Below are 12,415 nucleotides of genomic sequence, written 5' to 3'. Positions count from 1 at the left end.
TCAAATAACTGACACAACTAGCCTCAGAAATTATTTTTGTGTTGACAAAATTCTGGGTCAGGTCCTTTAAAAATGTAATTTAAAAGAATGTTGCAACTGGCAGTGTGCATCCTTACATTTCCAAAACATTATTTGTCATATTTGAATGCATAAGCTTGAGGAATAATTACATACATTTTTGAGAAAATTTGAACCCGTTTTGTCCCTTATCTCAAGAATCACTGATTTCATGTAGATTTTGTGGTTTGAAGCATTGTCTAAACTTAAAGCGCAGAATAAGACATTGAAAAATAATCTAAAAGTACTCTTCTAAATCTGATTCTAAAAATACATAATCTGATTTGCCTTATTTGGTTGTATGTAAAACAAGCTAGTTTAATAATATTTATCTATCAAAAAACATAAAACTAAATTAGAAATCCACTGAAAACCTCATATATGTATCGTTTGTTGTGATTTTTGAGTCAATGTTTGTGTAAAATGAAGAGTTTTTGTAGGCCCCAGAGGGCCTATTCATATAGACAAGTGTCAGTGTATCTGACATTGTTTTAGAACATTGCAATGTTACATGTTCTGTCATTGTCTTTACTTGGCAGAATATAGATTTTATTGCGGACCAGTGTGTATGTGTGCACATTTTTAAAAAATAAAAGATAGTGACAAAACAGCACACAATGTGTACTGTACTCCAGTTACACCACTGCTTTTCATGTTGTCAGTTCCCCCCCACCCCCAAAGCAAGTCTCAGACTGACGTGGAACTCTTATTAACAGCCAACATATAAAAATATTACTGAAAAGCAGTCCGTCCAATCTGTTTATAGAGTCCAAATTCCCAAATGTAGAGCTAAGAAAACCGCTCCTTGTCATCTTTGCCTCGTTTGAAGACCTGTAAGTTTGGTTTTGATTAACCCTTAACATGTCTTTTCAAGTGGCTGTCTGCATCTCGGCTCTACTGTCATTTTATTCATTTTATGAATTCAAACACGATGGAACATTTTATAGAACTGGCATACAGGCAGACTGAAATGTACACTTACGTCTTGCACTTTGCTTCATATTGGTTGCTGCACTATTAAAATGGACTTCTTTGACACAGGAGTTCTATTAAGAGGACTGGGTACATGGGTCGCATGGTTCACGCGCTTTACCAGTACGTTTTTCCGTCCATATTTATTGTACAAATKATCGAAAATATAATCTACGATCAAAACGTTTATAATTTGAATTGACAAATACAAATTATTCCAACACCACGAGTTTGTGAAGACATCGGGAACCACTGCTGCACAGTGCTATCTTTTCAGATTTTATTTTGAAAGTCATCTCAGTTTAGCGCATCCAATCAGAGTTCACGAAACCAGGAAGGAAGAGTCACCCATTCAAGACGGTTGTTGCGACAACATGGATTGAACTTCCTCGTAATTCAGTAATGTGGTGCACGTTTTATCGTGTAATTGCTATTTCTTTTTAAATCTACAAGGACCAAAATTCACTGAAGAAATAAAAGTTAAGGTAAGGAATGACAAAAATATAAAATGGCTGCATTTGTTTCTCCTTGCTGGTGTGAGTTGATGAATTGGAGAGCTGATCTACACCTCACTTACAGGATTATTCATAATGAAAACATTTATTTCATGTTTTAGCTTCAGTTTATGGATCAGGTCATCCAGCAGTAAAGAAACACATATGGGGGCAGATATGTTTATGTTGTTGTCACTTCTTGCTGCTAAGTGGGCTGAAATATGACAAAGCAGTTTGTGCCTCATACAGATTATATAATATATATTTAGAAATATATTCTAAAGAAGCTTTGACTTACACCAAGAAAATCTCTTTTTCATAGTGAGTGTATTTCAGGTGTCTGAAGTCACTATAAACGTGGACAGACAGTCCCATTAACTGCTCAGCTTCCTTTCTGCTTGAAGACGTCTTAATTTAGGGAGTGTTGCAGATTTGTGGTGAAACAGGAAGTCAGTTCAGCTTGGAGTAGAACAGCTCAGCCACCAGCTTCTTCATTACAGAGCTCTTTCCTAACAAGTGGAAAATGAATGAGCTTAGAATACTTATACTTAGAGTCAAACATAATTATTAAAACTACAGTAAGTTATTATAGCTATTCTTTATTTAAAGAATAGCTATAATAACTTAGCACGGGTGCACAAGACTGTCCACTGACAGTCTTGTGCACCCGTGGATCAGTGCACAAGACTCCTATGAAGATTTTATTTAAGATTGCGGGACAAAGTCCCACCAACATTGCCACCATCGTCCCTTTTGTTTATGAAGAAATTGAAGTCTTTTAAGTCTGCTGTCATACTTTCTAAAGATGTAAACAAACAAACAAACAAACAAACAAACATGTTTTTCATAAAAGTTACCTTAGGGAGTCTTGGACAGGCTTAGTATAGCAATGTAATTTAATCACACATACAACACAGGGTCACAAAAACACTTTATTTTCATTTGATAACAGTTTTAAACCAGGAAATCTCATCATTTCTAACATTCCTGCCTCTGTTCAGATGGGCTACATGACAGTAGAGACAAACAGTCCCACTCTGCTCCACCTTAAGAGATCTCCTGGTATCCGCTCATGGTCTCTTCTCGTTGGTAAGTTTGTGTTTGATCAGGTGATCCACCTGACTTCCATAAAACCTACAAGCACTTTGGAGTTTCGCTTTAAGTTTCTTTTCAGAATCCCAAACCTTTCGCTTTGCAGGTATAGCCTCTGCAGGGCTGGCGGCTGCCTACTACAGCTCAGGTATGGAAATGCAACTTATTTGTCCCACGTTTTCCCAAAGCAACAACTGCTCACCGTTGCCCTCTGCTTTGCGTGTCGCAGACAGCGTCCCGTGGAAGCTCTTCTACGTCGCAGGCTGCCTGTTTGTGGCCCTTCAGATCATGGAGGACTGGGAGGAGGCCGTGTTCGACAAGACCAGGAAAGTGGTGGAGCTCAAGACCATCAGCCTGTACACTCTGATGCTCACAATGTGGAGGAGAGGACATGAGAGACGTCAGTGAAACCACTAAGTGTTCGGTGGTTGGGTGGAACGGCGGACTCCATCAGTGTGAGGCCGTCACACAACTGCTCCGGATCTCAATGCGTTCTCTCTCTCTCTCTCTTTCAGTCGTGCTGGACCTGACGCAGCTCTGTGACATTTGTGTCGATGAGGAGAGGGTCCGATACCTGGGGAAGGGTTATCATGTGATGCTGAGGTTGGCAGCTGGCATCTCCTACCCGCTTACCCAGAGTGCCGCCATGGGAGGACGTAGGTAGGCCATTAGCAGGAAATGAAAGAAAATTCAACATGTGTCTCTGTAAATAATAGGGATGCAAACAATTAATCGACTTACCATTAACTGTTGGTTTGATTAAAATTAGTTCCAATTGATTAATTGATAAGGTCCGCTTCTTAGAACTTCTTTTAGTGTTGTAATTTGGCCGCCATCCAGAAGAGGGCGTCGCTGTGCGTCAGTTGATGCATAGGAAAAAAGATGGCGGAAAAAGTATAGAGAAACTGTCCGATCAGTCCGATGTGGAATGCGAAATTCACTTAATGCGGTTCTGTYTTGAAATATAAACACTTGAAAAGCTCTTTAGAGTTCATTTTATTGAGCCGAACTGCAAGACAGAGCAGCGTCAGAATAAAAGTTTTCTAACTTTTGCAATTAGCAAAAGTTAGCCAACTTTTGCTAATTGAGTTTAGAAAGCCATTGAATTTGGTTATGAAAGTTGTGTAGGAAGTTCCAGGAACCCTTGGTGACCTGCTTCTGTGTGTTGCCTTGCAGTGACGTCGACGCGGTGGCCTCATTGTTGAAGCGCTTCCTGGGACTGGATCAGACGCAGCGGAAGCAGCAGGAATACGAAGACTACGGAGAGGACAGCACGGACTCGGATAATGAGGCAGACTAACGCAAACTATATGGAACATGGGGCGAATTAACTAAAGCAGTCACGACAATGCAAAGACAATTGCAGAGAATGAGGCTCGCAACACATTCTGATAGTTATTCCCTTGTTTTGTTTATACCTTTTTCCCCAAATAATGCTTCACACATGGTGGTTTCCGCAAAGATTATACGCTCTGAACTAATTACTGTTTAAGAGCACGAGTTAGATTATGGATGTAGTGTTGCTCCCTGCTGAGATAATAACAATTCTTTGTTTGGGAGACAATGGAAAGTGCCTTTTCCCACGGTTTCCTAGACTCACCCAGCTCAGATCCAATTTCTTGCATGTTCTCCTGGGTCCAAGGAATTGAGCATGAGGAACTTCTCCCTGGCGATACGACTAAGCCTCTTACTTCATATTGACGTCTAAGCCGTTTTTGTGCGAACCAAAGACTAAATCTCAGGTAATCTCAAGTTTTTTTGTCAAATGTTTTTTTTTTTTTTATTTGTTTAATGATTTCTGATGGTAATGCCTAAAAGAAGAACAAACAAGAAATGAGTTTTCTACAAGGGTTGAATGATTTTTATTTCGTTGTATGCGTTTGCTTTTCTATTTGCTCATCTTTTATTAATTCGTGACAAAACTTGACATTCCTCTTTTCTTTGACCCACTTACCTCCGCTCACATCAACTTACATGGAGATGCAGAGTCACACAGAAAAAGAAACATAAACTACCACTAGCATTCTCTTAGCTTAGCTTAGAATGAATGTTAGGAAGTTGTAATCTCAGATAGTCCAATGCTAAAGCTGAAATGAGCCTTGAATCTTTCATGGCACCATTTCCTTTACACAGCCCGGGATGGCATCAATAATCTGCTGCAGTGGAGCCGTTACAGGGCTGACGTGTTCCTCCATCCACTCCTCGGCCGTAGAGTTGGGATAAAGATTTACCATCTCTTTTCTCACGGCCTCTACCATCTTCTGTAATGTGTCCAAATACCTGAGATGTAACCAGAAAGAAGCCAAACAATAAGCCAGACTGGACAGAGCAACCGCTTATTATCGTTCCAACTATTTAACATGCTTACCCTGAGGCTTGGCTGTGAATGAGGATGGAGTTTGACGGGTTCACCATCTTCCTCTGTCTGTGGTAGGGACTGAACCAGCCTCTTACAAACCTATAAAAGCACAACAAATGGTTCTTCGAATGTAAAGAAGAGAAATTGTCAAGCTCTAATTATATTTGCAGTAGGAAGATGAGATTCTCCAAATTAAATGCACCAGAAATCAATTGGAATACTAACTTGGAAAATTAGAGTTTCCTCACAAACGCCAATATCAAAATTCAAAATGGCGGCTGCATGAATTGGAAAAAGTAAGCAGCTTCTTACTGTATAAGTTACAGTAAGCAACCATTTTTTCCACTGCTGTTGCTATGTAACTTGCCATTTCAATTGTAGCACATACTATTGTACAATTATTTTTAATAAAAAAAATTTGCCACAATATCAAAGCATAAAATGCAGGTAAATACATTGTTATTGCCCCTCTGTGTTTGCAGTGGTAAGTTATTTAACAATATGACTTCTGAGACAAATTAAACCTGGCTTCCTTGTTAGAACAACAATATTCTTGACAAAATGACAGAGCAAATTCCTCCCGAAAACTGAAGACAACTTACATATTGCTTTCAAAAAATCTTAAATCTTCTGAGTTGAGCAGTGAATTTATCTCAACGATTAATTCTGCCAGCCTCCTGCCTGGGAACAGTGACTCGCCAGCAGAAGTTCTGAAAGACACAGAGAAACTCTTGACTTCAAGTCAGACCTTGTCGTTTGCTAACCCGGTGTTGGACCTGACCTCTCCATGGCTTCAATCTCCGCTGAAGACACTCCCAGCATCTCTGTTACGTTTCTATGAGCCTCAGTGCTGAATTCTCCATGGTTAAGTGTCTGTAGGCAGGATGCTAGGGAGGGGAGAGCTACGGGAAGTAGCTCACACAGTACAGACAGGTGGTCATACCTGTTGGTGGGAGAAAGGGAAAACTGAATTAGAAAATCAAGAGCTAAGATTTTTTTTTCTCATTTTGTCAACTCCCAACATATTTTATTAGAATTTTATATCAGAGCATTGCAATAAGACACATCAAATTCTTTGCTTGTCTCTTGGCAAAATGTAAGTAAGGAGGTATAGATATTTTTCCAAACCACTTCCTCTGATTCTTACCTCTGCCAGCCTGTGATGGCGATGCCCCTCATGTTAATGGCAGCAGACAGAGAAGCAGCCACCTTCAGCCACTGCAGGTGATTATCCACATGTCTTTGGGTGCAGGTCACGCAGGTGTGAACGGAAGTGGAGCCTTTGAAGGAGCTGGCTGCCCACAGATCGGACATACCAGCGCTGTGGTACTTCTCCAGCAAAGACACTGAAAACACAGTCGGGAATGTCGGGGCGTCAGTGCAGTTCAGTTAACCTTAGTAATCTGGAAAACTAAATTAAAAACKTTTTCATTCATTTGCGGTGTTTTCATACCCGATAGTTCGGTACACATGGTTCGATTACGAACCAAACTGGCAACATTAGTTATATTTTCAGCTGCTGTAGCTTACTTTCACAGCTTTTTTAAACATTAAAACCTCTGAAGAAGACACTGACCTAAGCTTACTTCTTCATTAAATTTAAACAAAAATCAGGTATCATCAGATTTTTAGCGGTTGTAGGATTTCTCTTTTGTCTTTGGCTGACCACTGACCAAACTCACGATTCTGAGGAGCATCAGGAAAAGTGTCTTACCAGTTTTATCCACGTCCAGGTTTGGGGTGTAGTCCCATAACATGGGCTGCACTAGTCCTACTAATCCACTTGCTGTCACATGGGGGAATCAAATCAAGAAGGGTTTAAATGAAGACATGCCCAATCAAGTGGACTGAAGAGAAAAATACAGCCTACAGCATTTGAGATGTTGGCGATTGGCTGATTTGGACGGAACACGCTTCGTTTCCTCCTCACCTTTCAACGTGTCCTGGCGCATGTCTCTCATCATGTCATCCCACATTATGATATTCATGTCGGGCCACGCCTCTTTAATAGCCTTGGCAACTTTGGTCACATGACTGAGGAAAAGCTGTTCCACTGAGCAACCGGTTGAAGCCAGCCAGAGCTTGGAGTCCTCCCCTTCTCCAAGAGAGTAAACCTTAAAGCATTTAAAACGGGAACATGTATGAGACAAAGACAGAGAGCTTAAAAGCCTCCAATCACAGGAAGACTCCTACCTCATCTGCCCCTATGTGGACCGTTCTTAGATGTGGATGCAGCTCAACCACCTGCCTCAGCATCTCCATCACCAGCTTGACTCCTTCCTCTTTGTGGGGATTAAGGGTGCCAACGCAGTGAGGGTCCTCTCTAAGGTGCCACAGGGTCCGGTGCTTCAACACAAACTTCACAGAGAAGGAGATTAAAAGCTCATACAACTTCAGAATATACCATTTAAAGAGACAAATTGTAGGGTTTTACCACACCTCCATGTGACCAAAAGTCTGCACCAGTGGGATCACCTCCATGCCTCTAGCTTTGGCAGATTCCTGAATGGACAGCACCTGCTCTCGGCTAAAAACATTGGTGAAGTGACGAAGGTACGAGATACTGGTTAGCAAACCACGCTTAAAGAATTTACTTACTCAAGCTGTTCCATATTTTGTCGTGCTACAGCAACAAGCTTTTTTTTAATTGACTAAGAAAAACCCTAAAGCAAGAGCCAAGCTGTGAGGTGGAAGGAGACATTTTCAACATTCGTGCTATTTATCAGTAAAATACCAATATGAATTTCATTATTCAGACCAGTTTTCTGACAAAAAAGACTTGCACTACTGATGATTGGTCAATTAATTGAATTGAAATATTACCGCATTGCATTGAAAAAAATGAAAATAAAGAATTAAATTCTGTTTTAAATAAGAAAGTAAAAATTTTATTGCCTGTTCCAATTCCTTTAGGGGACGTGAACAGGGTGAAGCTGAAAAGGCAGATAAAAAAAAGTTTTGTGGATCCAGTGACACCCTGATCTGCACCTGTAAGCGGGCTGCGCTGTGGCTTGCAGGAGCTGCAGCTCTCCCTTGTAGGGGAACATGTCCTCATACTCCACCAGCAGGCCGTCCACACCCAGCCGAGAGAAGAGCTCGATCAGCTGAGGAGGTGAAGCACAGTGAGCAGGAACGACTGAGCAGGTTTGTGAATGCCAGAAGAAAGAAAAGGCTCACCCGGTGAAGGTATTCAATTTGTGGCGGGGCACCTTTCAAATCCAAGTGGACCAATTTCTTTCCTTTGGGCCACGGTGGATTCATTCTGCCTGCAGAAAAATGTGTGATCGTTGAGGTATTTTTGACGAGTGTCTTGCATGTTGATTATGTGTGAAAATTTAACTTGTAATAAACGCGCAACAATATGTTTGTGAACACACTTATTGGTACTGGATACGTGTTATTTTGCCCTTTTACCATTTTGTACATTGGCGGTTTGGGTTTCCAGCTCTTTTAAATGTGAAATATCTACAGACAGTGATGGAAGTAATTTTCAGTATGGAAGTGTGGTTTTATGACTCAGGAAACTGTTCCATACAGGGTTCAGAACCAAAAACACAGTGAAAGACAGTACTATTTGAACATAACATGCAATTAATTCATATTATACATGGGATGTGAGCTTTTTTTATGATTGTTTATGGTCCACAATTAATGAAAACAATGACCTACAAAGAAAACTGACAAATAGTTTATGCAMATAGTGGGAAATTGTTAGCTAATGAGAACAAAGCGGAATAAATGATGAGATAGAAACAAGAAGGTAAAAAATGGGACCCGACCCAAAGCCGTAAACGACGCCAGAAACGGTTCGTGTTTTTGGCATCCCTGGCTTTCCGTACTTGACTTAATACTCGCTTTGACAAACTATTTAAAAAATAATTTTCTACAATATCCTCATAGTCTACCGTACGGAAATGTGTCACGTGACTACAATAAATAACATCTATAGCAGGAAATCGCTTACAGAGTCCTTATATTTCATAACAATTTGGGGTCAGAACCCAAATAAGTAGAAATTATATTTAGAAGAAAAATTAGTTCAATCAAATGGTATCATAGAAAAGCCTGGGTCATTTTCTGTGTATTTATATCCATAATTAATGACAATGTGTAAGTATATATAAATAAGAAGTTAAATTCATTGGTAATAAAATAATTTCTTCAGGACAAGAATATAAAAGCAAACACGTTAGAACCAAATGGAGACATACATCTTCGAAGGCCTAGAATTAACCAATCGACTCAGAGCCCCTCTAAGGTCCGTTTCTTTTTCTACTTCCGGTCAGTGTAACCTACCTTGTAAGGTAGCGCCTATATGTTTAAGAGAAAACTCTGATAAAATGTGAGCTCCGTGCAAAGCGTTTAAAATTGGAGCGTGTGCGGTTCAAAGAGCTAAATTAGTCAAGAAAGGAGCTCTCAGCTTAAAAATCAAACCTCTGTTTCTTTTCTCCAGCTGCAGCGGAACTACTTTGCACGTGGACCAATGACAGATACGCTTTCTCTTCTGGTAGAGCCAATGGGGTGGGCCGACACAAGTGTTAGCAGGAAGTGGGGGAGCTTCCGGCTGGCGTACGAGCTGTTGGCGGGGTGTGCGGGATGTTTGCTGTGTGCAAACAGCTGTTGGTTGAAAGCTAGCTGAGGCAACATGGCTCTGCTACGACTGAGGAACACAAAGGGCCCGAATGCAGCAGAGATAGAGAGGAAAATTAAAAGGTAAGCTAATGAAACAAAGCTAATTTCCACCATTAAAGGAGGCTGGAGACGCTGAATGGAGGCGAAAATTCCAGCTTCGGCCAGTAAAACAAGTTTTAAAGCTCGACCTGATTAATTATGGTCTACATAGTACAAAAACACATTCATTTCGAGTTTTCTTTTTTCTTTTTTTTTTTTTAAATTATAAATAAAACGGTGTTACAGAAGCTCTTAAGTATAATCTTATACCGGTTTGTTAAATATACAGTGCACATTGCAACGTCACAACCTGTTATTAGGATTTTATGCCATACACCAACTCAAAATAGTACAAAACTGAAGTGTTGCATGTTTCTTTTAACCCTCATTTCAAATACAAACCTTAAAAAGTGTTGGGTGTGTTCATCCCCCTTTTATTTGACACCCCTAATTACAGTCTAGTTCTACTAACTGCCTCCAGAGTTCACTTTTTCAACATAGACACCTAATAAATTAAAGAAATTCAATTACAATCTTTGTGTATGTTGTCATGTTGTGCTTATTGTCACTCACCTTTGTCTGTCCTGACCAGGGGAAATGCCCTGAGGCAGGGGTCTTCGTGGCGGGGCTCCCGGGGGCTCCTGGCGTTGCTCCTGGTCGCTCTGTGTGCTAGTACAGTTGCCGCCTGGCTCTACCTGGCTTCCTTGGACGGTGACATCACAGAAACTCTTGCCAGTCGGAGGGAAATGATCTCGCCTCAGCCCAGAGTCTACAGCGTCCAATGCTCAGAGGACTATGAGAACTACAAGCGCTACCCAGGTGACGCTTTGGGCTCTACTGAAAACCCCCCCATCTAATTTCTTTCCTTCTATTCTCTCAGCTACGGGGAGCCAGTGTAGGGACTTTAAACGGGGGTGATTTGATTTATCGCCAGTGTTCTGCAGCTGTCTCATTGATTGATTGATTTTGTTTTTCCATTTTTAAATTTTTTTTGGTAGATCTATGAAGATGCTGTTAGACACTGTTGATCATTGCGACTAAAGATAAGATGGATGGATAAGTTTCTCTAGATATCACTGGGACATTATTCCTTTAATCCTGGAAATGCTCTTCAGATGATAGAAGGCTGACTTTTTAACTGTCTTTATGTCTCTTTAAAGGTTTATCTCTGAGTCCATCCCTACACCCAGATTTTTTAGTTTGGACCTGATTACTAGTTTCTATCTGTAATAACTGAAGCTACAAGCTGACTCTAGATCATTCACTTTTGTTTCTGTTATGCTGGAGAAAATTCTGACACATCCACACACCTTTGAGAATATGGGCCCTGGTCTTTGACTACATTCTTTGTGCCACTCTTTCCAACCTTGCACTCTTCCCATGAAGTGTGCAGTTTCTTTCTTATTACACATTCTTTATCGTCTTCACATTGCAAGGACCTGCTGAATGTCCCATGAAGACATTTTAGGGTCTTTGAAGACAGTTTGTTTTAGTGGGGAACCTGCTTTTAAAGCTTTACCTGAGCAGGTTAGCAGTTGCTTAAACTGTTCTCCGCTTTACTATTTTCTGTGCTGCTCAATGACTGGTTGCCAATGCAAGTGTGGCATCTTTAAATCCCTTAACAGACTCACAGGCTGCTGCCCTGTGTCAGTTTCACTCATGACACAATTACTATTGCCACTCTCACTCCAGCTGTCAGCAGCATGTTAAATTAAATATTCTGGGTAAACTTCCTTCAAAATGCTGAATAAAAACGTTGTAATTCTGTGTACCGGATCTGATACAGCTTTGTGGGATAGTCTGTTAATAGTATTTATAGGTTAGTTGACTAAAATCCAAAACAAGTCGGAAAACTGACCATGACAGCGTGTTTTGTAGATGACAAGACATATCTAAAGTAAACTTGAATGATTTCTCAGTATCATCTGACTAAATATTAATTAATGGTGACTTCGTAAATTTGTTGCCGCAGATGAATTTGTCTTTCTTGTAAGCAATAAAAAAAATATTGGAGTTTTTTTTTTTCCATCCTGTTGACCAGCAGGGTCGCCAAACCAAACTCTTCTCTGGCATCTATTTAAAGCAGTAGTCCCCAAACTTTTTCCTGTGAGGGCCACATAACTTTTCCCTTCTCTGCTGCGGGGCGGGAGTCAGTTTGTAACAGAAAAAGTGTGACAATTGCAGGAGTGCCTAAATGTAAAAATGTATTGTTTTCCAGAAAGCACAATCAAATAACATTCTCTGGGTTCTTCACGGAACAAATGTCAGGAAATAAATAATAACACTATTAATGAAATAAAAAATAACCAAATAACCCTCTCTGGGTTCTTCACAGAAAAATTCCAGGAAGGATTATAGTCCGTATTTTCCCAATATGAGCTGCATTGGACTATAAGCCACAACCCCAAAGTTTTTTTATTTTTAAACCGGTAAACATACACATCTAAGCCTCAGATATCTCTGCCGCTCCAGGTTTTCCACAACGATACAGCAGCAGAAGTAGAGGGGGGCGGACACCCAAAATTTGAGTCATAACAGGTCGATTGAATATCACATTTATTACGGTTGAAAAAGAAAAAAGTTGCCAAGATTAGATTTAACAGAACTGATTACGGTAGTTTCCGAACAATAACTAACAGTAAAAGTGCTGATCCTTCGTATCTGCTACTAACATGTGCTACATCAGTGGTCCCCAACCTTTTTATTACCGCGGACCGGTCAAGACTTGGAAATTTTGTTTCGGCCTGGGGGGGAGAGAGGAAGGGAGTAT

At 40.4% G+C, this 12,415-nt stretch overlaps 3 protein-coding genes across 4 annotated transcripts in view; 2 read left to right on the top strand and 1 right to left on the bottom strand.

The window, feature by feature from the left end:
* The first annotated feature begins 1,372 nt into the window (after positions 1-1,372).
* Positions 1,373-4,463, top strand: cybc1 (cytochrome b-245 chaperone 1). Its single transcript, XM_008438006.1, has 6 exons — positions 1,373-1,514; positions 2,525-2,612; positions 2,722-2,763; positions 2,845-3,015; positions 3,131-3,275; positions 3,792-4,463. The coding sequence occupies exons 2-6, from the start codon at positions 2,525-2,527 to the stop codon at positions 3,913-3,915; spliced, it is 570 nt and encodes a 189-aa protein (XP_008436228.1). The 5' UTR covers positions 1,373-1,514; the 3' UTR covers positions 3,916-4,463.
* On the bottom strand, positions 4,450-9,441 carry hexd (hexosaminidase d). Of its 2 annotated transcripts, none has more exons than XM_008438008.2 (12): positions 9,409-9,441; positions 8,152-8,240; positions 7,963-8,078; positions 7,414-7,501; positions 7,168-7,332; positions 6,905-7,088; positions 6,689-6,760; positions 6,122-6,320; positions 5,756-5,917; positions 5,577-5,684; positions 4,984-5,073; positions 4,450-4,895 (listed from the first exon to the last, which is right to left on the bottom strand). In XM_008438008.2, the coding sequence occupies exons 2-12, from the start codon at positions 8,233-8,235 to the stop codon at positions 4,724-4,726; spliced, it is 1,440 nt and encodes a 479-aa protein (XP_008436230.1). In that variant the 5' UTR covers positions 8,236-8,240; positions 9,409-9,441; the 3' UTR covers positions 4,450-4,723. The 2 variants fall into 2 exon arrangements, with proteins under 2 accessions (XP_008436230.1, XP_008436229.1); XM_008438007.2 differs by having other exon boundaries at positions 9,271-9,421.
* Positions 9,442-9,520: 79 nt separating this feature from the next.
* The window catches only part of ogfod3 (2-oxoglutarate and iron dependent oxygenase domain containing 3), a 14,830-nt gene continuing 11,935 nt past the window's right edge, over positions 9,521-12,415 (top strand). The window contains exons 1-2 of the mRNA XM_017301721.1: positions 9,521-9,687; positions 10,238-10,464. Of these exons, the coding sequence (XP_017157210.1) occupies positions 9,620-9,687; positions 10,238-10,464 (295 nt within the window). The 5' untranslated portion in view covers positions 9,521-9,619. The remainder of the gene's footprint in view (positions 9,688-10,237; positions 10,465-12,415) is intronic.

This window comes from Poecilia reticulata, linkage group LG19, assembly GCF_000633615.1.
Source record: "Poecilia reticulata strain Guanapo linkage group LG19, Guppy_female_1.0+MT, whole genome shotgun sequence".
Taxonomy (NCBI): domain Eukaryota; kingdom Metazoa; phylum Chordata; class Actinopteri; order Cyprinodontiformes; family Poeciliidae; genus Poecilia; species Poecilia reticulata.
Note: the sequence above shows the minus strand (reverse complement) of the source record. Positions and strands in the feature narration are given on the sequence as shown.

Excerpts from the sequence above, each read along its gene's own strand:
- cybc1 (XM_008438006.1), top strand. The coding sequence starts at position 2,525 with ATGGGCTACATGACAGTAGAGACAAACAGTCCCACTCTGCTCCACCTT. Across the intron at positions 2,764-2,844 it reads GGCTGCCTACTACAGCTCAG|ACAGCGTCCCGTGGAAGCTC; the intron begins GTATGGAAATGC and ends TGCGTGTCGCAG. Across the intron at positions 3,276-3,791 it reads GCCGCCATGGGAGGACGTAG|TGACGTCGACGCGGTGGCCT; the intron begins GTAGGCCATTAG and ends GTTGCCTTGCAG.
- hexd (XM_008438008.2), bottom strand. The coding sequence starts at position 8,235 with ATGAATCCACCGTGGCCCAAAGGAAAGAAATTGGTCCACTTGGATTTG. Across the intron at positions 7,333-7,413 it reads AGACTTTTGGTCACATGGAG|TTTGTGTTGAAGCACCGGAC; the intron begins GTGTGGTAAAAC and ends TTCTCTGTGAAG. Across the intron at positions 5,918-6,121 it reads GCCATCACAGGCTGGCAGAG|GTATGACCACCTGTCTGTAC; the intron begins GTAAGAATCAGA and ends TCCCACCAACAG.